Below are 27,061 nucleotides of genomic sequence, written 5' to 3'. Positions count from 1 at the left end.
GAACTTTGAATAAACAAATCAAATGCACAAAACGTTTACAGCAATAAGCACAAACAAACTAACCTGACTGACCTGAGATGAATTCCGTTCCGCCTAGCTCCACTCAACCATCTTGATTCGCTCCATAGGAAAGTGATTTCAGGGTCCGCAAAAAATGGTCAGGCCAATCGGGAGGAAGCAGGCGTCAACATTGATGCTGCTATTTCATCCATGTTGTCCAATCTAGAGAATCTTTCTTCTTCAAAGAACAATTCAATTCAATTCAGTTCAATTTTATAGTGCCTCATCATAACAAAAGTTATGACACTCGTGACTTATTTATGATTGACGTAGACCCAACAATTCCCCCGTAGAGTACGGTGGCAACGAAAACCTTCCCTATAACAGGCAGGAACGTCGGACAGACCCAGCTCTAAGGAGGACGGACATCTGTCTTGACCGGTTAGGGAGGAAGAAAAGGAGAGAGAAAGAGAGAAAAGACAGACAGACAGACAGTACACACTTCCAAAGATGCAAGTAACCAAAAAGTAACAGTAAGTATAATAATATCTATAGTAATGTGAATATGAAATATGAAAATGAACTAAATCAAAATCAGCTTAAAAATTACAACATAGCTAAGGGCTCGTAAGCCCTAGCTGTAAGCTTTATCAAAAGCTGGGGACAGTGTCTGCCTCCCAAATAACAGGAGGAAAGGAGCTTGGTGCTGAAGGCTCTGCCAACCATTCTACTTTTGGAGACTCTAGGAACGACGAGTAGCCCTGCATTCTCAGAGCGCAGCGATCTAGACGGGTAATACGGTACTATGAGCTCTTTAAGATACGACGGAGCCTGACCAATAAGAGCTTTGTAGGTAAGGAGAAGGATTTTAAATTCTATTCTAGATTTTAAAGCCAGTGCAAAGAAGCTGAAGATTTGTTTAGGTTAGTACTCGAGCTGCAGAATTTTGGACCGACTGGAGACTCTTTACAGCCTTATTCGAGCAGCCTGATAATAAGGAGTTGCAATAGTCCAGCCTAGAAGTTGCCAATGCATGGACTAGTTTTTTCTGCATCTTTCTGAGACACAATGTTCCTAATTTTTGCAATATTACGCAGGTGAAAATATACAGTCCTTGTCGTTAATTTTATGTGAGAATCAAAGGACATATCCTGATCAACACCCAGATTCCTTACTGTGGTGCTGGAGGACAACACAACATCATCCAGAGTAACAACATCTTTAGCTATTGAGTTTCGGAGGCCTTCAGGGCCACGTACAATAACTTCAGTTTTATCTGAGTTTATCATTAAATTGCAGGTCATCCAGGTTTTTTTTTCCCTTAACACACATTTGAAGTTCATCTAACTGATTGGTTTCTTCTGGTTCGATCGACAAATACAATTGTGTATCATCAGCATAACAATGAAATTTATGGAGGGCTTCCTTATAATATTTCCTAAGGGAAGCATATATAAGGTGAATAGAATTGGTCCAAGGACAGAACCCTGGAGGACTCCGTTACTGACTTTAGTGTGCATGGAGGATTTGTCGTTAACATGTACAAACTGACATCTATCTGATAAATAAGACCTAAACCAGCTTAATGCGGTTCCCTTAATGCCAATTAGATGCTCCAGTCTCTGTAGCAGGATGCTATGGTCAATAGTGTCGAGGGCAGCACTAAGATCTAGTAGAACAAGCCAAGAGACAAGTCCTTTGTCTGAAGCTATTAGAAGGCCGTTGGTTAGTTTTACCAGTGCTGTCTCAGTGCTATGATTCACTCTAAATCCTTACAGGAAGTCCTGAAATAATTAATTAATATGTAAAGTCACACAGCTGATTGGCGACTAATTTCTCAAGGATTTTAGAGAGAAAAGGAAGGTTAGATATAGGTCTATAGTTGGTTAGTACCTCAGTATCAAGACAGAAGAGGTTTAATTACAGCTACTTTAAAAGACTGTGGTACATGACCTGCTGATGAAGACACGTTAATCATATCTAATACAGGAGTGCTAATTAAAGGTAACACTTCTTTAAGTTACCTAGTTGGAATAGAATCTAGGAGACAAGTAGAGGGCTTTGATGCTGTAATAGTACATGTTAATTTGTTAAGGTCAACTGTAGAAAAGCAGTCCAAGAATATATCAGGTCGCAAAGCTGTTTCTAAGGTTCCTGGGTTTGAAGAAAAATTGGTGCCAAGCGAGTTGATTTTGTCTCTAATAGTTATAATTTTGTCATTAAAGAAGGCCATGAAGTCATTACTACTTAGCGTTATAGGTATACATGGCTCAAAAGAGCTTAGGCTCTCTGTCAGCCTGGCTACAGTGCTGAAAAGAAATCTAGGATTGTTCTTATTCTCCAATATTAAAGATGAGTAATAGGCTGCACTGGCATTACGGAGGGCCTTCCTATATGTTTTTAGACTTTCTTGCCAAACTAAGCGAGATTCCTCTCATTTACTTTCCAATTTTCCAGATACTTGTTTTAATTCACGGGTTTGTGAGTTATACCATGGAGCTAACTTCCTCTGTTTCATTATCTTCTTTTTTAAAGGAACAACAGAGTCGAGTGTTGTTCGTAGTGAGCCTGCAAAACTGTCAACAAGGTGGTCAATTTCAGAGAAACTAACATTAGTAAAGGAATCTAGAACAGTAGGATAAGGTAGAATGCAGTAGCCCTACATTCTCAGCAGACTGTGACTCATTACGAAATGTGACTGTGACTCCATATCTCGTGTACTGACTTAAACAAATCAAAGAGAACATATTTCTCCTGTATTAGCCTCTTTGCACTGACTACCTGTAAAATCTAGAATCAAATTTAAAATCCTTCTCCTTACCTACAAAGCTCTTATTGGTCAGTGTCCGTCGTCTCTTAAAGAGCTCATAGTACCGTATTACCCGACTAGATAGCTGCACTCTGAGAATGCAGGGCTACTTGTTGTTCCTAGAGTCTCCAAAAGTAGAAAGGGAGGCAGAGCCTTCAGCTACCAAGCTCCTCTCATGTGGAACAAACTCCCAAGTGTTATTCGGGAGGCAGACACTGTCCCCATATTTAAGAGTAAACGTAAAACTTTTCTTTTTGATAAAGCTTACAGCTAGGGCTTGCAATCAAACAACAATGTTGTTATTTTTAAAATGATTTTGTTCTGCTTAATGATGCCGCCGATAATTTTTTTCCTGATACTCTGAGCTTCTCTCCTCTCTGGTGGTATCATTCATGTCTCATCAATGCATGTTACTAATTCAACTTCTTCCCCGGAGTTGTTTGTGCTTTGTCGTCTCACAGCTCTCTCCTGATCGTGGTGGTGCCTGCTGCCATGGTCCTGCATGACGCTTCCTGCTGCTATTATCACTGTTACTCATATATACTATCACTAGTCTAATAAACTATAAAATTTGTAGCCATAAAAACACCATCAGTGGTATGTCTTGCTGTATCGTAGCCACTACTCATCATTGATCATGTTTGCCACCATAATTATTTTCATTGCCATATTCTATCACCTTAGCTGTGCTTGTTTCTACTATTCTGCTGTATTAACTGCCATAACATATAAGTCATATTCACATTACTATAGATATTATTATAGTTACTGTTACTCTTTGTTTGCTTGCATCTCTGGAAGTGTGTCTGTCTCTCTGTCTTCGTGTCCGTCTTTTTTCTCTTTCTCTCTCCCTTTCTTCCTCCCCAACTGGTCAAGACAGATTGCTGCCCTCCACAGAGCTGGGTCTGTCCGATGTTCCTGCCTGTTTTAGGGAAGGTTTTCATTGCCACCGTACTCTACGGGGGAATTGTGAGACAACTTTTGTTATGATTTGGCAGTATAAATAAAATTGAATTGAATTGAAGCATAATATTTTAAAGCTGCAGCTCTGCACTGAGTGGACAGGATGATACGGGCACTGTGGATCCAAAATAAACAACAAGCTCTACTTGCACATAGAGGAACATTTCTTTTTTCTACTGGAATGTCAGCTTCAATGAATATGATCAAAAAAATGTTGCCAAATGGGACTTAAACTGATCCAAAAGACCTACTACGTTTTTGGAAAAAAAAGCATCAATGTGAAACTACTGTTTATTATGCTGCAATATGAGTGAATACAGAGCTTCTTCCTCTCTCTCTCTCTCTCTCTCTCTCACTCTCACTCTCACTCTTTTTAGAAGCTCGTAGTTCACCAAAGTAATCAGAAATTAATTAATTTACTCTACCTAGTTTTTTTGTGATAACAAAATGGTCCATAATCAGCTAATTAGCTTGAGTGTTAACACACTGATAAACCAGAAACTGAAAGGATACTAACATGAATGTTATCACACACATGCACAATCGCATTTGCAATGATACGAGTCAACCAATCAAATAGCAGAGGTCAATGATCAACATCATGGAAGTAAATGAAAAATATGATTTCATAATTTTGTTTTTTGTTACATATAAGTCAGTCCACAGGCTTAGATGTATTATTATTATTATTATTGTTTCATATTTATTTTTCATTACAGAATTACTTGGAGTTTAGTGGGAGGGGGTGCATGTATATTAATGATCAGATCATTATTTTGAGACTTCTCTCAAAAGTGGCCCAAAGGTTTTAGAGGCAAAGATACGCTGAGATACACAGGGTGGTGATATCGTTCAGGTGACAGGAAACCGGTAGGAATAGAGATAGTTGGTGGTTGAGCTGCACCACTGCAGGTGTCACCACAACAAAGGAGTGACACCGTGAAGCCAGTGTCAGCAAGTTTATGTCTGACTGTGAGACTTTAATTATTATATTTTTTTTAAACTTTAATTTTTGTGTCTTCCACTTATTTATACACATGTATTTCACGTGTTGAAAGCAACGTAGAGATGTAGTACAAGACACCGAATTGCCGAGAATCCAGATGGTTCATGTTCCGTACATACTAAACCTAACCACTGCCTTCTTTCCTAACCAAGTCATTTTGATGCCTAACCATCACCATTTGTAGGCTAAAATTGGTCATGTTATGGTATTTTTATTATTTTCTTTTTAATGATAATTTTTTGACAGTTTTCATAATCCGTCGGTACGCATGTCACGGTTCGGTACACATGTGTACCGTTCAGTTTATGAGGTGCAACTTGGCGTAAGTCTTCATGACCGCTGTCTTCTCTCGTATCCGTCTCAGCGCTATGTCTCAGCTCGTCAAACCCGGCGCACTGGGAGACCTGCTCTACGCGCTCCCTGTAGGCACACGGCCACAACGTACGCACTCTCCCGCTACGCACGTTCCCGCTGCGCATGCTCTTGCTACACTCTTCTTCGTGGGTTTCTGAATCCTCTTGGCAACAGCTCACTGAGCCCCGCTCTGTTTGTTCGTTTTAGTCTGGTTAAATCAGTGGTTAAATCACCATGTCTCTTTCTACTCTGAAAAAAAAAAAAGTTTTCACAGAAAACCGTCAGTTCACCAGGAGTTTTTGTTTCTGTCACTGTGAAGCCTGTGTTTACTCTGCAGCCATATCGGTGTGTAACGAGGATAAGTTAATAAGGCATTTTCAGAAAAATCATGCTACTCTGCATTTATGTTACGTTAATTTGTGTCAGTCCAGTTTTTGATGAATAAACTAATGTTTCATATGTGCTTGTAAGCCTGGTAAAGCAACTAGTAACTGAAGTAATCAGATACGTAGAGCAGTAAAAAGTTGAATATTTCCACTGATTTGTAGTGGAGTAGAAGTATAAAGTAGCATGAAAATAAAATACTCAAGTAAAGGACAAGAGCCTCAAACTTTAGTCCAATAATTGAATGAAAACCTCTGGCTTCACAGGTTTGTTCATTCAACAAGGATTGTTTTTGACAAGCTTGTTGCACTTTGAGTCATGACTACTATTTACATTGATAAAATAAAGACACTTTACTGTATGTACTCCTATGTCTCTGCATTGTTTTACAATATCCATTAATGTGATGCTCATATTTTTCCGGCCCCTCATTTTGGATGATTTTCGTCAACCGGCCTCAATTCCACATTAATTAAAGAGCCCTGATTTAGCCTATTTCAGTCATTTCAGTGATTGCTGTTTGTGCGTATTTTAGTGAAAGAAAACCTATTTTCGTCATTTCTTTTAAGATTTTATAATGTAAAAGTGTTTATATTCTTACCTAGAAGGCAAACAATTGTTTACCTTTTTGCCAACTAAATATATAAACGCGTAAATGCACCAATTTGTCTCCTACTGTTTCAAGATCTCACTTCACTTTCATTTAAGATTGTTGCAGTAATCCCTAAACAAGCTGCCTCATTATTTCAGTTTTTGAATGATTGCATGACATGTCCTTAAGAATATCTGATCTGATATTAGGCTTCAGATCTGATACATGGTATTTTTAGAATCTAAAAGAAATAGAAAAAAACAACCGAACCGAACCGAAAAACCGGGACCGAACAGTGGATTTTGTGAACCGTTCCACCCCTAGCAAATATATCTAGAAATCTGAAGGTCAAATATTTTCCATATGGTTTCTGTCAAACTTGTAACTCAAATAATGTTTGCTCTTTCTTCTGGCCTCTTGTCTGCAGGAGGAACCTGACCAAACTGTCTCTGATCTTTAGCCACATGCTGGCTGAAATCAAAGCCATCTTCCCCGGAGGACAGTTCCAGGGGGACACTTTCAGGATCACCAAATCTGATGCAGCTGACTTTTGGAGGAACTTTTTCGGAGAAAAGTAAGCTCCACTTCATCATGTCTTCTTCTTTGAGTTTGGAGCTTTGAGTTGGTGCTCTGTCCTGTTTATGATAGTACAAGATTGTATTCTGTGATAAGAAGCTGCTGTCACACACACCAACACACACTCCTTCCTTTTGGATTGACTTTGGTAATCCACTTGAATGGACTTTTCTACGTGAGGAGCTGCTACAGGGGCCAGTTGGATAAGTCTTTCAAAACACTTTTAATAAAGTCCGGCTTCACTAACTACATTGTTGGTGCTTTGTTTAATGTATAGGGATTCTTATCATCATATCCTCTGCATCAAACTGCAGAGGGTTGGTATGCTTGCCAACTCTCCCAATTCACGCTCGAAACTCACGATTTTTAACCTCATCTCCCGCAGTGCTCCTGGTCAGTAAATTTCTCCCGCTGATCTCCAGATATTACATTGAATAAAAAACAAGTAAGCTTGTGGGGGATATTTGTCACAGTATCTGGCAACCCTGTACACACCGAAAAAGAAAAGAAAAAGGAAAATATGCTTTAAAGTTCAACATATGCCTTTTGTAAGGTGTGTAATGTTGATGTTTGTGTTAAAACATGCCGACCCTGAGGTCCTCCGATACTGGTCTTTTATTTGTTCCCAATGTGAGAACCAAAACCTTTGGTGAAGCCTCATTTTATCATTTGGGCCCTTGCCTGTGGAACAGCCTGCCGGAGGGCCATTGAGTCTGTTGATGCTTTTGAACGCAGGCTCAAGACTCACCTTTTTAATTTAGCTTTTAACTGAATACTCTTTGACTCTTTTAGTATCACTCATTTATCCTTTACTGTCATTTTTCCTTGTCTTTTAAGCTTTTATTATTCATTTACTTATTTATTTATTTTTTGCCCTCAGTAATTCATATTAACATTCATTTATGTTGGTTTTGTAGGTTTTTCATTTCTTTTAGTACCTAGTTTATTTATTGTCTCTTAGTTTCCTGCTCCATTGTTCTCCTCATAGGGACCGAGAGAGCTCTGTCTGGCCTGCCTGCGGGTGTGCCGTCTTGGGGGTTTTCCGGGCCTGGATAGTTTGGTAGTCCTGACCCAGGGCTTTGTGGCCGTGGTATACTGGGTCTTCTTGTTGGAGGATTCTCTACGCAGTCTGTACTGCTCTCTCTGCATGACCATTTCCTTGAGGATAGTGAGGACTAGACATGATGTGCTTGAAGTCTAGCAGTCTTTCCAGCTCCCGGAATTGAGGACCATTGCAGTGATAAATGTAGGGGTGCGCCGATTGCAATTTTGCTTGGCCGATCCAGATTGACGATTTTGTAGAGTCTAACCTGCCAATACTGAGTTTTTCCCCCTTACGGTACAACTATAATTCACAGCATACAGAAACATTATTGGAACTTTTCTTTCTTTTATTGAACCAAAACATTTAAGTAGTCTAAATATTTGTAGAACTTACTTTTTAAAATGTAACAGGGGAGGTAGTCTAAAATTAATAACAGATTAACAATGCAAAACTGACGGCACCTTTCAAATAATAAAATAAAAAAGCTCAAATAAAAAAATACAGCAGGAAATGGGACCGTAAAAAAGATATGATCTGTACTACATTTCTTTACAATGCATTAATGTCAGATTTTTTTTTTTACAATCAGAATCTTTCACCTGACAGGCGGCTCTTTTTTCTCATCGACCTCTTTCGGTTTATCGTTGTGGAAATTCACTTGTCGCAGGTCAAAGGTGCCCCTTAAATGCACCATGAAGTCCCGTCAGCCCACTGTTGTCCGTTTACATAACTCACAGAGACGGCAAACATGTTAGGGAAGCAGGAGGATTTCAAAGTTCTGTTTGATGTGACGTTGAGGGGAGGGAGATACGGCCGTTTGGGTGACGTTTACAGAATTAGCCACATTAGCTCCAAAGTCCAGGAGCTAAGCTAACAGAATATGTTACTGGATAAAGTGGGAGTGGGAGTCCCATGTCTCAAGCGGGGATTACACCGGCTCGGCAAGTTGAGTACAGGCACTCCAGTATCTCTAGTGAAAAACACACTAGCTCCGGGAGTGAAGTGCAGGCAGCATTTATGATCTATGATTAAAACTGATATTCAACACAGAACTATGCTCACAGGCTGTAAAACACCGACCCTCATGGCCCGAATCCTTCCGCTGCTCCAGATTAGCATCTAGTGTATATGCCATAGATAGCAGGCTGTACTGCAGGTCATGGTGCAATTAAGGGTCTGCTCACACTGTCCTCCCGGACCGAGACCCGGACTTTAGGGTACTTGTCCCCCCTCCCTCTCCCCCCCGCGCCCCAGCCCCGTTTGTACTCACACTACCTGGGCCTCGGCCGATGCTTCTTGCTGTCCATACGCCATCACGCCGTAACACGTCACACGCATTGATCGCGTGTGTGTGGCTTTGTTTACAAATCTTTCCATAGACCTCAGAGTTTTTGTGCGTCTTGTCGACTGTTTTTGAATATTTTCATCCGACCAAATCTGCAGTAAACACTCCACCTCCGCACCACACCAACGTGAACCTTTCACCACCATTGTTGTTGTTGTTAAATGTCCGCGCATGGTCCGTCCTTCTTTTTACATGTCCGAACAGGCGGACATAACGCTACTGCCGTAGGGCTCGTGCTCGTACACGTGCGCACGCTCGTGGTCGTACATGTGCAAACGGCTCCGCTAAAGCCCACCTCTTTCAAGCGGGCCGTGGACGGTCCGCTGGCCGCAGTTGAGCGCGGAGCGGGTGCACTCACATGGCTTAAAGGTACTAGGCTTTAGCTGAAAAACCGGTTTTGGCCGCGGCCAAAAGGACAGTGTGATCACGCTATATGGCTATTTAATTAGCATAACAGAGCTAACGTTAACACGTTGTGTTCCCTAAACCATCTGTTTATACAGTTGATCAAAGAGCAAACCATCTTGTCACTTTTGGTAACACCACCACATGAATGAGAGGTCTTGATCGAGATGATGGACTTAGCATTCTAATCCTGACAACTAGCCTCCGGGACATAGTGACGGCCAGAGGCTAGCGGTCACTCAAGAGGCCGCGCCCCTAGTTATTCATAAACTTTAACCTCCAATAAAATAAAAACTAGCCTGTTACAAGAAAAAGGAGGAAACAGGTATATTCAGCTTTATTTTAATGTCCTCAAAAGCTGACTGCTGTGAGTGTACCTGTCTAGGTGTTCTTGCCCTTTAGCAGCTTATACAACGGCTGTCCCACCGCTGCAAGGGCTGGGACGAACCTCCCCAGGTAATTCACCATGCCAAGCACTCTTTTTAGCTCCTGCACATTTTCAGTCGGGGCAGCTGGTGTATGGCCTCCACTCCAATGGTCGATGAGATGACCTTGTAGCTGGCTCTGCCTAATCGCGCATTCACACCAAAAGCGATGGAGGCAATTAAATCACCCGGAACACGAGTATCGCGTCGCTTGCTCACATTTATCACATTTTTGATCATCGCTTCAATCGCAGGTAGCAGCAGAGGCGGCTAGCTAACTGTAGCTAACCCCCGGTGATGCTAGTGCTAACCAGGGATCTGAATGCTTTTAAAAGAACAGAAATGAGCTCTCAGAAGAAGTCTGTGAGTCTTAAAAGAGCCGTTGTGTTAGGGAGATCAGGCCGTCAGGGATTCAACCTCCGTAGCTGTACAGGCTGCTGCCCGCTCTCCGGTAGATCAGACCGCTTCACTCTTCACTGACGGCTTTCTTCTTCTTCTTCTTCTGAATTCTTGGCAGACTGGATGCGTCCACAGTCCATAGTTATATCCATTATATTATATCCATAGGAACAGTATGATTTCCCCCAAGGACTGCAACAATTGCGGATTTGGTGAGCTCGGTGAGCCCCTGGATGTTTCACAGAGAACTTTGATGACGGTTACTGCAATCTCAACACTGATTGGCTGTTGTGGCACAGCTTCACGCAAATTTGCTTGAAAAGTTCAAATTTTTTAACTTCAAGCGATACACGTGATGGACGCTTTATTGCATTGCTCTTGTCGCTTGGAACGCGCCGCCCGCAGCAACATCGTGTGTCATTGTGTCATTTATTGATTTTATTTGATTTTGAATGGCAGCTTAATGCTTTCATCACCTCCATCGCTTTTGGTGTGAATGCACAGTAAGGGAGCATTTCTCCTTGTTGTGTTTCAACCCTGCCAACTCAATATGCTGCAGCACCTTCTGGAGTTGGGCATCATGATGCTCCATGGAGGTCCCATAGATTAAGATGTCATCCATGAAGACTGCCGCCCCTTTCAGTCTTTCAAGAGTCTCCAGCATCTTTCACTGGAAAATCTCTGGTACTCTTCTTATGCTGAAAGGTTATCTTTTGAAACAGTATCTGCCAAGTGGGGTTATGAATGTTATCAGCTTGTAGCTGTGTGCATGAAGAGGGATCTGCCAGAATACGGTCAGCTTGGCTGTTATCTCGTCTGAGGTGGGTAGGATGTACGCAGATTATGGCTGTGTCTGTGTTCTTCTTCAGGACTGGTATCATGGGAGCGCACCACTCAGTAGGTTGTGTCATCCGCTCGATGACACCATCCTTCTCCATCCTCTGTACTTTCACCTCCACCTTCTGTAACATGGGAAAGGGCTCAGGGCGTGCAGTGTGCACAGCATATGGTACAGCATCATCTCTTAACTGCATTTTTACTGGTTCAGTTTTTAGAGTACCATGCTCACTGTGGGTTAGATGGCTGGTGATGCATTTTAGCTAATTTACTCGCCTCACCAGGTTCATCCTTACTAACAGAGTCGGCTGAGGAGATTGCTGACACTATGTCCATGTACTACTTAGGCTGTGAATGGATAATCTTTTCTTTTGTGACTGTCTGTTGCATTAAAGCGGCCCAGACACAGCAGCTCACCTCCAGGGCTGTCCAGAGGAATGTCAGGTGGCTCCAGTGTTCTCTCAGGGGTGAGAGTGTGAAACGTGTCCTCACTTATGATGGTAACATCAGCTTTCGTATCAATCTTAAATTCTACTTGAGAGGAATCAACTTGTAGTTGCACAGTCCACTGCTCACTTTTCTCATTAGCATCACACACTGAACCCAGGAAACGAGAGGTCTGCTCATCTCTCAGTCTCTGTGACCTCATTCACTGACCTGCTGAGACATACTCTTGCCCAGTGTCCCATTCTGTGATAGTTGTGGCAGGTAACTCTTTCTGCAGCGCACCTTTCATCACTGTTATGCTGTGTTTTCCCACATTTGCCACATTTTTTCTCATTTCCCCCCATTTTCTGTCCTTTGACTTGCCTTGTTGTGGCTGTTGTGGTTTCCAGTTCGTGCTTTTATGTTTACACTGCACCTCTGTAGCTCTTTTAAATCTAAATTAAACAGCTTTTGTTTTGTATAGGTTACATCAATACTTCATATGTGTCAAATAATTAAAGAAAGTTACTTATTTGAAGAGTACATTTAAATTAGGCCACAAAGGATGAATATGAAAAGATGATCTTTCACAGGTCAAAGTCAAAGCATGCTAGTGGTTTCATTTGTATTTTACTCAATTGCCTGGCAGAAGAGAGAATTTAGGGGCGTACTCACACTGTCTTTCTGGCCGGGGCCAAAACCGTTTTTTCAGCTAAAGCCTAGTACCTTTAAGCAGTGTGAGTGCACTCGCTCCGCGCACAACTGTGGCCAGAGGGTCGTCCACGGCCCGCTTGAAAGAGGTGGGCTTTAGCGGAGCCGTTTGCACATGTACGAGCACAAGCGTGCGCACGTGTGCGAGCACTAGCACGAGCCCTACGGCAGTAGCGTTATGTCCGCCTGTTCGGACATGTAAATAGAAGGACGGACCATGCGCGGACATTTAACAACAACAATGGCGGTGAAAGGTTCACGTTGGTGTGATACGCGGGTGGGGTGTTTACTGCAGATTTGGTCGGATGAAAATATTCAAAAACAGTCGACAAGACTCACAAAAACTCCGAGGTCTGTGGAAAGATTTGTAAACAAAGCCACACACACGCGATCAATGCGTGTGACGTGTTAAGGCGTGATGGCGTATGGACAGCAAGAAGCATTGGCCGGCCCTGGCAGTGTGAGTACAAACGGGGCTGGGGCGCGGGGGGAGAGGGAGGGGGGACAAGTACCCTAAAGCCCGGGTCGCGGTACGGAAGGACAATGTGAGTACGCCCTAGGAGAAGGGTTTAGCTGCAGAGGTCCAGTATCAGGCCCATCTCCTCCCCGTTTGTTGGTTTGGTTTATTAGTTTGGGATGTTAATGGAATGGGGGTGTTTTACTCAGCATCGAAAAACTGATAATTATCTGGACAACATTCTCTAACAGTACTCAAGTTCTATTTTTTTGTGTCAAACAGGTTATGAATTAGTTGTAATGTAACATTAAAAAAGGTGATGACTTACTGTGTGCTTAAAGTGATACTCGGAGCTCCAGTGGTTGTAGCAGAATCATGTGAATAGTTCCAGGGTTGCTGTGTCGCAACCAGAGACATTTTGGGTGCTGTAGCATATTATAAATTGTTTTCCACGTGAGAAATACAATGTGTGGTGGGAGTGTGCGACCAAAGACTGAAAAAAGGGACTGTCACAATACGTGACACTTGAGAGGCCTGTTAACGTGTAGTTTTTCATCTGCAATAAAGACTACAACTCCCACGATACCATGCTACCTAATGATGTCATCAAAGTCTGGCATCTTTTGTTTTGACGGAGAGATCCCTAACCGTGATTTTGGACCATGGGTCCTGCTGTTGGGGTTCGGTTGCAACACCAGAGTTGGGTCAAAGCCTTAAGCTCTGCAGTGGGATACTATTGGAATTGAGACAAACATCAAACATTGCCTGAGACAATGTGTTCCTTGTCAATTTGCATTCAAAGCCAACAGGTCCACAGTGGATGCCATCTCCACTGCCCAGCTCAGCATCCAAAACAATGTACCCATGAGACCAAGGGCTCTAGTACTCCACTCCTCCACTCTAATGTCGTATGTCTTATCATATCAGGCAGAAATCACCAGTCTTGCAGGGTGGTGCTCAGAGAACAACGTCAGCAAAGTTAAGGAGCTGATCTTTGACTTTAGGCAAAGACACACACCCCTCAAATTTCCATACCAATTTCAGCGGTTCAGGTTTTACAGAGGAGAAATAGAAAGAGTCCTGACTGTAAACATTACAAATGATATGCATGGCCCAGGACAGGAGGGCTCTGTAGCAGGTGATTAAAACCACCCAGAACACCAGTACCCACTGACAGAGCAACAGTGATGTCAGTTAGGTGAGGCACAGAGCCCAAAGGATATTAACCCTCTGAAGTCTAAGGCTATTTTCTCAATTTTGTATACTTTTGTAAATTCTCCTTTTAAGGGTTCTTGCATATAACATAATACCCAAGTGTTTTACTGTATATGGAAATGTTCAGAACAAACTCAGCTTAATGTATAGTGAGGCCCACATTTGTCCTAGAGCAATGTGTAAAGAGATTATTTGGCCCAAATGCTGAAACTGAATTCTGCTTTTTCAAATTCTTCGTATCTCTTATGAAAACATACATTTAGTCATGTGGACAAACTTTTTTGGTGCTTGAAATGGGTTTACCAAAGTCTAGGTACACAAAAAAGGTACACAAAAGTAGCGTTATATATGAATAAAATAGTAGATAAATGTAGAATGAATGTCTGAAATGCAATTTTGTCGCTTTTTTAGAAAAAGTGTTGCCTCTCACTCCATTTTCACCTTGAGATGAAATGGGACTTCATACTACATATCTAGTTTCTCGGGATGCGTGCAAATGAAGAAAAATAGCATTTCAACTGTTTCTCTTCCAAACCACCCCAGTCTGCCACTCCCTTGGCACTGTCCCAGACTTCCACGCAATGTTGAAGAGACGTGTCAACCAAGACAGCCCCTCCAAACCCAAAGCTTTCAGCATTTCTGGACGAATCTCATCAATCCCTGGGGCTTTGCCACTGTGGAGTTGTTTGACTACCTCAGCAACTTCCGCCAGGGATATTGATAATGATTCCCTATCAGCCTCCAGCTCTGCCTCTACAAAATAGGGGGTGTTAGTCGGATTAAGGAGTTCCTCAAAGTGCTCCTTCCACCCCCCGATAACCTCATCGGCTGAGGTCACCAGCGATAGAATGGTTTTCCAGAAGCACCTTGGTGCCGCCCGAAAGTCCTTCTCCATAACTTCTCCGAACTCCTCCCACACCCGCTGCTTTGCCTCTGACACAGCAGAGGCTGCAGCCCTTCTGGCCTGTCAGTACCTTGCGAATGCCTCGGGAGTCATCTGGGATAACATATCCCGGAAGGCCTCCTTCTTCAGTCGGACAGCTTCCCTGACCACCGGTGTCCACCACGGTGTTCGAGGGTTACCGCCCCTTGAGGCACCTAAGACCTTGAGGCCACAGCTCACCGCTGCAGCTTCAGCAATGGAAGCTTTGAACATTGCCCACTCCAGTTCAATGCCCCCAACCTCCACAGGGATGCCAGAAAAGCTCCGCCGGAGGTGTGAGTTGAAGATCTCTCGGACAGGGGCCTCCTCCAGACGTTCCCAGTTCACCCGCACTACTCGTTTGGGCTTACCTGGTCTGTCCAGAATCTTCCTCCATCCTCTGACCCAACTCATCACCAGATTGTGATCAGTTGACAGCTCTGCCCCTCTCCTCACCGAGTGTCCAAAACATACGGCCTCAGATCAGATGATAGGATCACAAAATCAATCATCGACCCTTGGCCTAGGGTGCTCTGGTACCGCGTACATTTATGAGAATCCTTATGTTCGAACATGGTGTTAGTTATAGACAATCCGTGACTAGCACAGAAGTCTAATAACTGACGACCACTCGGATTTAGATCAGGGAGGCCGTTCCTCCCAATCACGCCTCTCCAGGTGTCTCCATCATTGCCCACGTGGGCATTGAAGTCTCCCAGCAGAATTATGGAGTCCCCTACTGGAGCCCCATGCAGAACTCCATTCAGGGTCTCCAAGAAGGCTGAATACTCTGAACTGTTGTTCGGTGCATATGCACAAACAACAGTCAGTGTTTTCCTGAGACTGTGTGTGGAGGTAAGCCGCACCAGAGTGGTGGTGTTCCGAGGTCTCAAAGGTTTGTTCTTTAAGTATAAACTCAATGGGCCTCATTTATCAAACGGGTGCAGATCTGAGCGCATAATTGGTCGTAGGAAAGGACCCACGTGTGATTTATGAAACATTCGTATCGGACCAATCTCAGCGTACGAATGAGCGGGCCTTGATAAATGCTGCAGCTGAATTCAATCGTTATTAACATGTTACGCCCTTAAATATTCCTGGTTCAGAGGCCTCGCCCACTGAGGTCAAACACAGAGAGTAAGGACGCTGGTTAGAAAATAAACTTTTCCTACACACAGATCGGCATCCTGACATCCGAGATGGAGCAAAATAAAGATGTGCTTTTTGGCAGTCTTAAGAGTGGAATAAAAGGGGCCCATAAAAACACTGTATGCAAAATAATAACGGAGGCAGTCAAACCGAAGCAGCGCTGCACTGAGACCCGTGTGCGCCTGTACGCACTGTTGGACATGTGTGCCGTATTCAGCACCCCTGCCGTGAAATGCACCCCCTCGCATTATAGTAGATATTCAAAAGATCCATTTCATTCATTTTGTAATTATGGCTGCAGTATATTTCCACAGAACATAGAAAAAGGTGTTGTTTTGTGTTCGCTATTATCCAAGTTTGTGATTTTAAACTCTTTAAAATAGTTTAAAGACTGTAAGTAACCAATGTTCTGACCGTTGTGGGTTACCTGTATATAAGCTACTCCTATAGGTGGAAACAACAGCCTTCTGATCCAGAATATCACCTATAATGCGAGGGGTGCATTTCACGGCAGGAGTGCTGAATACGGCACACCTCCGGCGCTACCGGTGGGTCATTAGGTATTCCGTAAGAGGATACCTTTGTCATCTAGAAGAACCATACCAAGATGTTAATCATCTGATACCTTGTTTGATTCAATGCAATTTATCGAGGGTAGCCACGAACCGAGGAGATGACTTTGGCTCTGCAGTGCGTCTGGCTGCAGTCGCGCGACAACACATTAATTCATTCATTCAATGTCGGGGTCGCGGGGGGCTGGAGCCGAGCTGTTTTGATATTTAAAAAAATCATGTGTACCCCCCTGGTCACCTGGCCACCAGGTTTAAAAGCGATAGCTTGCCATCACAAATCACCTGTACATTTATCGAGTGGTAGTTTTGGCGGTGATGAATGCGTAATCATTCATGGATGGTGCCTTCAGACGCACATGAGTACAATCAATCGCTCCAAACACAATTTTAATTTTATTCGTTTTAAGAATCCGTTTTGATCTATTCTTAATATGTGACTGCTTATGCTTAATGACAGCTGAGGTTTGTTCATTATTTTCAGCCAGATTTTGCTGTGCTGCACCGCAAATACACAGGCTGAAATGTGCGTACACGATCTCAGACCAGACGTGAGATTTGATCGTAGCTCCTGCTAACGTCCAAATTGATAAATGCCGACGTTTGCCAGGAAATGGTCGTACGCACGTTTTTCTGCCGTACGTTCGTTTGATAAATGAGGCTCATTGTCTCTGATAGCAAGAAGTCGAGTCCCCTCACTCTCCATCACCTTTAATATAAATTTATTAATTATCCTAACATATTTTGGTTATTATTAATTATTAAATCTGCTACTTTACCCGCTACACGCTTAGTAAATTAAGTACGGGATAGCTGGTTATTTCTTAAAGCACAGCAAAATGTGTGATATAATTCTACGTGTGTTCCTGTTGGGATGGTGTCAGACACAGCGGTGGGTATGTGATGCTTATGTATACAGGCAAGTTAAACTTGCAGTCTGCAACATTTGAGTGATCATATTCACTAAAGCCGACACTCTGCTCCGATAGAACAACATAAATCATCCAGTTTTAGAAAAAAAAGCCTGTATCAGAGCCCGTATCATCCTGTCCACTCAGCACAGAGCTGACTGTCTGAAACAGTTCGTGCACACACGCCTCAAGCTAGGCTTACGCTAAATGATGTTAGCAGTTGCTATCTATGAGTAAGTTTGCCAGCCTACCTCCATGTAGCATGTACTCCATGCTGTTTTTTGATGAGAGAAGACATGGGTTCATAGAAATCTGGTGCACGTGCACTGACGAGAACTCAATTGGAGAGAGTGGAGGAGCTTGGTGGGGGAGGGGCTTGAGAGTTGGAAACATTCAAAATTTGACTGAGTTAACTCAACCTGCCGGACTTGCCGACTGCAGCTTTAATATTAAAGTTGGAGACAGCCGTGTGTTGAGCCAGAGAGTGATGTATTTAAAAAGCCTTGATTACTATCAAAAGGGATTCTGCTCTCATGAAGCATTCAAGTGTGCCACATTTGATGTCATTCCTTTCTCACTGTTCTTGTGGTGTCTCTTTTGCCTTCTCTTCCTCCCTCTGTGCTCATTTCCCATTCTTCTTACTCTGTTCCAGCTGGGAGCTCAGGAGCTGTTGTGATATCACCAGTTTGTGTCCAGTTTAGTTTATTTCTACCATTATTGTACCAGTAAGTTAAGCATAGTCTATCATTTTCTAAATTTCAGCTGTACATGTCATCTTTGTCTGAATACAGTATTTTTTGTTTGGATATGATTCAGAAATCAAATATCTCTGCTTATTGTTTCACACATACAACTTGGTATCATTTGACATGTTTTGTAACTGTTGTCAATACAACATGTTCCATTTCAGTACTGATACAGAAACCTATCCATAACATGCTACCATACCTTTCTTCGAGAAACATGAGGATATTCTTTTGAAAACCTTTTTCGTTAATTTAACCAAGAGCCCAAGTTTGTGCTTCTGTTATATTTCAGTTGAGGGGCAAGCAATAATGAAAGAGTATTAACAATTTGTTTTTTAGACAGTAACATCCATATTGTATGTATGTCATGTACCAGCTAACATTTTTGTTTGTATTAGGAAACAAATGCATAACTTTTAAAACCTGTTAAAACAGTTTTTATTGTGCAGCACATCAGATGTTTTTTTCATGTAGACGGTAACAAGAGTCTTTAAGGATTCTGGAAATATCTTCAGAGCAGTGGCTGGTTTTATAAATGGGATTGGAAGTAACCTGGCATGAATTTGCCCTACAGTATGAATTTTGACTTAACATACTGAGGAAAGACTCCAGCCAGAGTGCAGTGGAATTTTGCACAGCAATTCACTCTGTTTATCTTCATTAAATCACTTACAAACGACTCTAGGCTGCTACAGTATAACCATACAGACCTCTACACAGACTGCTCAGTTCTAACTCACCTCAGCCAGGCATTTCTCTGACAGAGAAGATGGACAAGATAGTGCTGAAGTGTTTCTGTGTTTACACTGTATTTAATTAGCCCAGTGGGTTGTGAACTTTCTATGCCCATAGCTCAACCCCGACAGAACATTTTTTTCAGCTTAATCTTGTTGAAAGCAACAAGCTAACAGACTGCGGAATTGTCAGTACACCTTTCCCCAAAGCTCCTCCGAGATGGCATTAAGAAAGGTGGAAGATAACCCTAATTTTTTGTATTTCATACCCAGCTCAAGTTGTTTGTCGATTTGCAGAAACAGCACAACAATAATGTAATCAAATTTCAAACGAAAGAGACTTAATTCTATGTGAACGGATATTTTTATTGACATTTACAAAAGGACCAGGTAGCAATGTGTGGTTCAGGCCGGTACGGAGCCCTCCTCAGGGGCAGGGGCTCTGACTGTTCACAAATGGCCTCCTGTGACTCCAACGATCGTTATAATCCAGTAGAGCACTAACAAAGTCTAAACCAACTTCCCACCAACAACTGTCACTCCAACGACGTTTTTTGGCACTTGGAGAACAAAGGGTTACAGGGACATCACCGGCCTTGTGGAAGGTTAAATACTATCACCAGATAGTTGGACCAGTCCCAGCCTAGTCAGATGCATACATGAACTGATGAAGCCTCTTGATTGAGAGGAGAAACGTCTTCTAAGACAAACAACTGAGTCCAGTTACGTTTGACTTAGATTTCATTGGGGATAACGATGACCTGGACAAATATTCACAGGCAGAGTGAAGCACAAAAATTGCAAAAAACAACAACAAAATCATAGGTTTTCCTCATGGAAATCCTAGTTGACTTATATACAACATGCATGTATACATGGGGCCTTGGTTTAAGACGGAGCTAGAAGATGGAGAGGGGGAACTTCAATTGGTCCTGGCTCAGCTTCTGGAGGGATGCTCTGGAGGGTCTGGAAATTGAAACAGGAAGTAAATCAGCTAGTGTGTTGTGATGACCGGGCACATGATAGGCAGTGATGATGAAGCTGTGAGTGATGGTTCTTATGAAGGGTGTGTTATCTTTTATGAGGAGCACCCTCTATTGATGGTGCTGACAACTGCTTGTTTGTTATATAGCACTGAGATGCATTTGCATTTCCAGTGCTGGCCCCAGACACAGCATGCTACAGCAATGGGATGAATTTCATACAGCGCAGAAGCTGAATCAAGACTGGAGGGAGGTCAGTGGCTTGCTAATAACTGGCATGTTGAAGTTAAGATGCTCAAGGATGGAAAGCGACTGGTTTTTTGATATTTTCAGCAGTACAAAAGGACTAGGTAACATCATGGATGCGCTGCAATTACTCATCTCGGACAGACACTTTCGTTTCAATGGAACTCCAGGTTTATCTGGACCTATTGTTTTTTCATATAACAGGAACGCTCAGAAGGTAAATTGAATATGCATTGACTGCTTCTGCACACCAAAGTCAGGCACACAGCAAAGTTATATTTGGAATTTCCACCTGATTCTGAACAGATTCCTCTGAGACAGGTGAATGGGAACAATTTTGAAAGCATCGATAATATCTGCTTTGGAATTCTAAGGGCCTTGACAAGCTAGCTTTATTAAGTGGCAAAATTAATAGAGAAGGACTCTAGTGAGATGAGCCTATCAGTGCTTGAAAAGGAGCCAGAGCAAGGTGCAGAGAGATGAAAGATTGATCTTTTCTCATCCGTTATAAACATGCCTGTTCAGAGCGCGCCTGTGGTTCAGTAGTGTGGTTTGCAGTTTAGTTGCCCCATACACCCAAATAGCAGCTAGAGTGGACAGAAAGACTGCTGAATTACACTCCAGGTCATTGGGAAAAATCACCAGGGACCAACCTAACCATTAGGCAAGGAAGGCAACTGCCCGGGTCCCCAACTTCAAGGACCCCAAACAGCTATAAATGTATCATGATGTTTAAATATGAAAAATATTGAATTATGTTCCAACTCCACTGTTCCTTCCTGTGAACCATTTATCTGACAGGAAATGTAACTGGTTATGTTGATGCTTCAGATTTTTCTCACAAGATATAACAATTCAAATATGATGCATTAAGCTATCCAGCTTTACATTAGAATTCAGAGCTCCACTATGAACCAAGCCCCAACGACAGCGACTTCCTGGTTGATCCAATAAGGAAGTGCCAAAAATGTCAGTTTACTGAATGTCCATTAGGATCAGGTTTCATCATTGAGAAGTTTCTCATTGCCCCCCATGTTAAACAGGCCGTTTTCACAGCATCATTAAACCTATTAATGGCCTGGTACAAAAAACATTCTAGTCTGTATGTTTAGGTCATATCTCCATGGTAACACTGAAGGGGGTGAATTTTTATTTTATTTCATTGGAGGTTAAAGTTTATGAACAATTAGGGGCACGGCCTCTTGTGTGACAGCTAGCCGGAAAAAAAGTTGGAGACATGCTCTGAAGCCGATTTAAGAAGAATCATGAGGAGAGAGAGAGGGAGAATTGTGATAAAGATAGTCTTCCTGATTGAACATATGCTGAGCTTCATTCAATAATGACATGTGAGGGGCCACTTTAGGAAGAGGTGTTTATGTGTTCAGTAATGATTTGTATTCAAAATGGGAAACCCACCATAAAAATAGCAGGGCTTTCAGCTAGGGCACGTCTCCACAAATGAAAAAGCCTGGCACTCAAATACACAACACAGGATGGGACTAGCCAGGAGGAAATGTTCACAAAGACACATTTCTCTGGAGTCTCTGTTAATGTCCTCATAATGGAGCTGCCACTCCTCATTTTAGAGGGCCTAATGGAGTTTAAGGTTTTCACCTTCAGTGCAAATGCACATTCCTATTTTAGCTGCAGAGCCACATTTGTCATCATGTTAGTACAATAAACAGACTTCACAGGTGGATGTACATTTTGATTTACAACCCCAATTCCAATGAAGTTGGGACGTTGTGTAAAACGTAAATGAAAACAGAATACAATGATTTGCAAATCCTTTTGCACAACGTCCCAACTTCATTGAAATTGGGGTTGTATTATTTTATACATTTAATAATATAGATCTTTTTTTCTCAGTTGTAATGTGACACATTTCAATCTTGATGCAAAAATGTGTTTTTTGTCTCCCTTTGTGTTACATGAAACATGACTGACCATCTCATTCCTCATTAATGTAGAAAAACATGTTGCCCGTTCCAGGAAGTGCTTCAGTATAAACTCTCACAGCAGGTGTGTTTTTTGAATGTAAAAGGTCTGTGTTGCTACCCAGTAACAGTGCATTTAGTTTTTTACTGCTGCTGCAATAGAATCTAACATCAGGTAGTAAGATACAGTAGAGTGAGATTCATTTCTTATGTTTGGCCACTGAAGCAAGCTGCTGATCAGTCAGTTCAATCTGATTCTGATTCAGAGTTTCTTTCAAAGTTTCTTTGCGTTCAATGTTGTTGACTTTCGACCCTCAACACATTTGTGCAGTAAAATTTGTCCTTTGTTCGCAAGCATTACATACACTGTTGTGGATTTACCAATTACCTTCCATACCTTGAATAAAGAGGATATCATCGTCTTTGTGGACTGCTAATAACTGAAAGTTAAAAGGCAGTATTAAACCGAGTTTAAATGTCAAAAATGACACTCATGGACACAATATCTGTACTCACATACGTGCCTAGATAGAAAGTCATGATACCCTTTTGAAATAGTCACTTTTTTTTGTTATGCAGCCTGAAATGATAATACAATTAAAAAAAAATGTTTCCTGCGTGATTTACACATTTTGCCTCACAACATTCAAGTGACTTTTTTTCAAATTTTCTGAAAATTAATAAAAAATGAAAAACTAGAATAGCAGTGTTGGAAAAGTGACGAGTCCCTTTAGAATAACCATTATAAACATCAGGTATAACCAATCACCTTCCAGATTACACAACATGTTAATTGGCCTCCACCTGATGTCAGCTGTGGTGTTTATGATTACTTCAGAATAAAATCAGCTGTTCCTTAAGGATTCCACTCCTAGTTGTGCATGGTAACACAAAGAATTCACCATGGTTGGAAAGATGCTTTCAAAAGACCTCCGGGATAAAGTTGTGAATTGGCACAAGTTAGGAGAAGGATATAAAAAGATTTCAAAGGCTTTAACTATCTCTCTGAGGACCGTTACGAGTATTGTCCAGAAATGGTGACCTTGAAGAAGTTACAAGTCTTAATGGCAGAGGTTGGTCGATCTGTGCATGTGACAACAATTTCAAAAGTTCTAGATGTATGACAGGGTGGAAAGAAAGAAGCCTCTTCCGAAAAAACATCACACTGAGTCTTGTTTACAGTATGCCAAAAACCATACTCAAGATTCTGATACCATGTGGCAAAAGGTGATATGGTCAGATGAGACCAAAATGGAACTTTTTGAACTCCAAGCTCTATGTTTGACAGAAACCAAACACAGCACACCCAAAACACACATCCCTACAGTGAAGCCTGGTGGTGGCAGCATGATGTTGCGGGATTGTTTCTCTTCAGCAGAGACTGGGCAGTTGGTCAGGATTGAAGGGAAAATGGATGCTGCCAAGTCCACCCAAATTCTTGAGGAAAACCTGTGGCCCTCTGTTAGACACTTGCAAATGGGCAGGTGGTTCACCTTCCAGCATGAATAAGACCCAAAACACACCTCCATAAAAACAACACAGTGGCTAAAGGACAGGAAGGGGAATGTCCTAGATGGCCTAGTCGGAGCGCTGACCTTAATCCTACAGAACATCTGTCTTATTAAATTGTATGGCAAAATGTGTAAATCACGCAGGAAAAATGTATTTTTTATGTGTTATCATTTCAGGCTGTAAAGAAAAAGGTTACTATTTCAAAAGGGTATCAATACTTTCTATAGGCACTGTATATCTATATGTATCTACAGCAAACACACCAATATAATAGCCATATAAATGCCAGTGTTCTTTGTCAGTCTTACTTTTTATCAAAAGAATGTGCCTGTTTTCATCAACCTCTAAGAGGATGAGAGGAAGAGGGGCTCTGCTGCAGGCAGAGCAATCACAAATCCAATGTATACTGCAGAAGAGAGCTTTAACAGATGCAAAGGCTTATAAACTCATGTTAAATTTAGAGATCTAGCAGCTATCAAGCTGCACAGTTGATGTATGAAGGCAAAAATAGTGAGTCAGTAAACCACAGGGACTTCTTATGGTCATATAACAGTTACTGTGAAGTAGTTTAAAGGGTAAAATGAAAATGTGTCGAACACTACATAGATTAAAAAATACATTTTTATGTAATAATAGAATAGAATATACAACAGAGATGTGAACACTAGTGTACACATGACTTTCTGTTTTACATTTTGGTTATGTAATATGCAAATATGTGTTATTTATATGAGTAGCCAATTTGATTTCTATAAGTTTAAAATGACCAAAATGAATAATTGAGGAGGAATTGTTGCTCTCTTGCAGGACTATAGTGCCATGGAAAGTGCTCCGACAGTGCTTTCACGAAGTGCATCCCATCAGCTCGGGCCTGGAGGCCATGGCCCTCAAATCCACCATCGACCTTACCTGCAATGACTACATTTCTGTGTTTGAGTTCGACATTTTCACACGCCTGTTCCAGGTTGGTCAAAGTAAAACAGAACTTCAAACATGCATATCAAATGACACACTTTACTATTGGTTCATACTGTATTCAGATACAACTGGTTAGGGCATTTGCATGCAATACCTCAAGTTGTTCTTTTTGCACATATTGATCTTCTTTGTGTGGAATTATTACCAAGAAAATGTCGGTAGGATTTGTTCCACTATGGATTGCATTTTTGAGTCTCCCTTTGATGTCATATAAGAAGCCAGACACCTGAAATTACTGCTAGAAATTACATACTTCAACATAACAATAGGTGTGGTATTTTATGGAGTCATGATAATAGGTAGACACTATTTCATACTGGAGTAAACTTTTCTGAAGACCCAGAAAACAAACAGAAAAAAAGAAGGATGTTATTACATGCGTTAACAAACAATGCCATGGTGTAATTCAGCAGCTCAAACCCTCAAATGCCATGTCCCTGATAATTTATCATAACCTCATCCAATGAAGAATACAAGGCAACTGTTTATAATAAGAAAAAGATACATATCAGATGACAACTGATTTTCAAAACTCAAGCACTAAAGTCTCCCCTCCACTCAGAAAAGTTTTTTTCTTCTGTTTGTGTCCTCACACTGACTATAGTCACTTGTATCCGAGTATCTATCTTGTCGCTAGAGAGTTTTTTTCACATTCCTCTTCTGAAGAAGGATATGTATGTGAACTTCTCTGTAATATGAAATTCAAACATATGCTGGTCAGCTTTAGTTTGGTCACTAATAAATAAACCAATCACTGTCTGATATGTGAAATGCTATTTGATGGGAGAACAACTTCGACACAACACCTGCAAAAAAGCCCTGAAACCTCAGTTACAAACTAACAAACAACAGAAAAGATGCTAACTACACTTAGCATTCTGATACATCTTCTAGTCCACCATTTTAGTGACAACATATTCCTCATCTGAGTCTAGGTCTGACTGATACCAGTTTCAGGACGCCAAAACTGTAATATAGCTGCAGATCGCTAACGTTAGCTCCATGGGCAGGCAGCTCAGGCTCCATGTCCGTCCATCCACCTGTGGGACTCCAGGAGTTACAACTGCAATAGCCTGAGTGGCCGATCCACCAAAGAGGCTCTGCTGCTCCGCCATCTCCTGTCCGTCTTGGTTCAGTTTAAACCTCGGGCCTCTTCATAAACCTCCAGTAAAAGGTAAAAGTATTTACCGAAGAGTCTCAAGCTAACGGGGCACAGGCAGACATGTGCTCGTTATCAAACAGAATAACAAAGCTTGTGACAGGTTTGAAAATCGTTAGAATCAGGTGTGTTAAAGCAGGGAGAAACCTAAAACATGCAGGACAGCGGCCCTCCAGGACCGGAATTGGGCAACCCTCCTTTAGAGCGATGTTTTACTTTTGCAGAACTGTTGTACTTTGTTGCTTACTTGGAGCATTACAAATTAGATTGTCCCAGATGCCCCAGGCCTGGTTTATTCACTGATTGGGAGTCCTGGTGCCCTCATAAAGAGAGAATAATTTGAGAATTACTGGGTGAACAAAGTATGGCAATGTGCCTAGCTTGGGAACAATTTTTGGTGATGATTTCGTGCAATCCCCTCAGGACAAATTTGGTTGAAATGTTGCAGGGTGGGTTCAGGTCTTTTACTAACATACTACAACGTCCATTTGGATTCAAGGGGGAATTCACGGAGGTGTTGGGGTTTTCAAGGTGGACGAGGGCTGTGTGAATTGCTAATGAGATGTCTTCGTCTGTGGATCTATTGGCTTTTTAGGCAGACAGGTGTTGGTCAAGATTGGAGGGAGGCTTGATGTGGGTCAGCACCAGTCTCAAAAAAGCATTTCATCAGAATCAGAATCAGAATCAGGTCTAAGTATGTTGGACATACAGAGAATTTGACTCCGGCTTATGCTTTGCTCACAGTTCCCAAACATTTAACAGGACAAACCCAAACAGGCATTTGATGATGGTGAGACTTTCTCAGTCCAAATCTGCACTGTCCTGGTCTAAGGTTTGGTTCTGTTAATAAGGGTTTTGTAAGCTGGGGTCCGGAGCAGGGACATATGGTCAGACTGTCCAATGTCTTACTGTCTTACCGATGTGGGTAAGGTTGGGAATTACTGTATAGGTATTGATAAAAAAGATGCCCGGTGCAGCAGGTTTATGCAGGGACGCTCTTAGCCTAGCCTGGATCCTGGCTCGCTTACCTCACTTCTACTAAATTGACAGCAGCTATATAATTCAGATTCAGCCAAGTCAACATAATATAACATCATCATTATTATTTGTTCATGACCGAAAGAACGAGGTCGCGGGTACAAGCTGCCGAAATGGGTTTTCTCAGGAGGGTCGCTGGAGTCTCCCTTAGAGATAGGGTGAGAAGTTCAGCCATTCGTGAGGAACTCGGAGTAGAGTCGCTGCTCCTTTGCGTTGAAAAGAGCCAGT

At 42.0% G+C, this 27,061-nt stretch overlaps 1 protein-coding gene across 2 annotated transcripts in view; it reads left to right on the top strand.

Annotated features, from left to right (window-relative positions):
• The window catches only part of cblb (Cbl proto-oncogene B, E3 ubiquitin protein ligase), a 147,994-nt gene that overhangs the window by 39,406 nt on the left and 81,527 nt on the right, over nt 1-27,061 (top strand). For both annotated transcript variants that reach the window (XM_083926749.1, XM_083926748.1), the window contains exons 4-5: nt 6,536-6,682; nt 24,466-24,622. In XM_083926749.1, the coding sequence (XP_083782875.1) occupies nt 6,536-6,682; nt 24,466-24,622 (304 nt within the window). The remainder of the gene's footprint in view (nt 1-6,535; nt 6,683-24,465; nt 24,623-27,061) is intronic.

Source organism: Echiichthys vipera (assembly GCF_963691815.1).
Source record: "Echiichthys vipera genome assembly, chromosome: 14".
Lineage (NCBI taxonomy): Eukaryota > Metazoa > Chordata > Actinopteri > Perciformes > Trachinidae > Echiichthys > Echiichthys vipera.
This window is presented reverse-complemented; position numbering and strand designations above follow the sequence as displayed.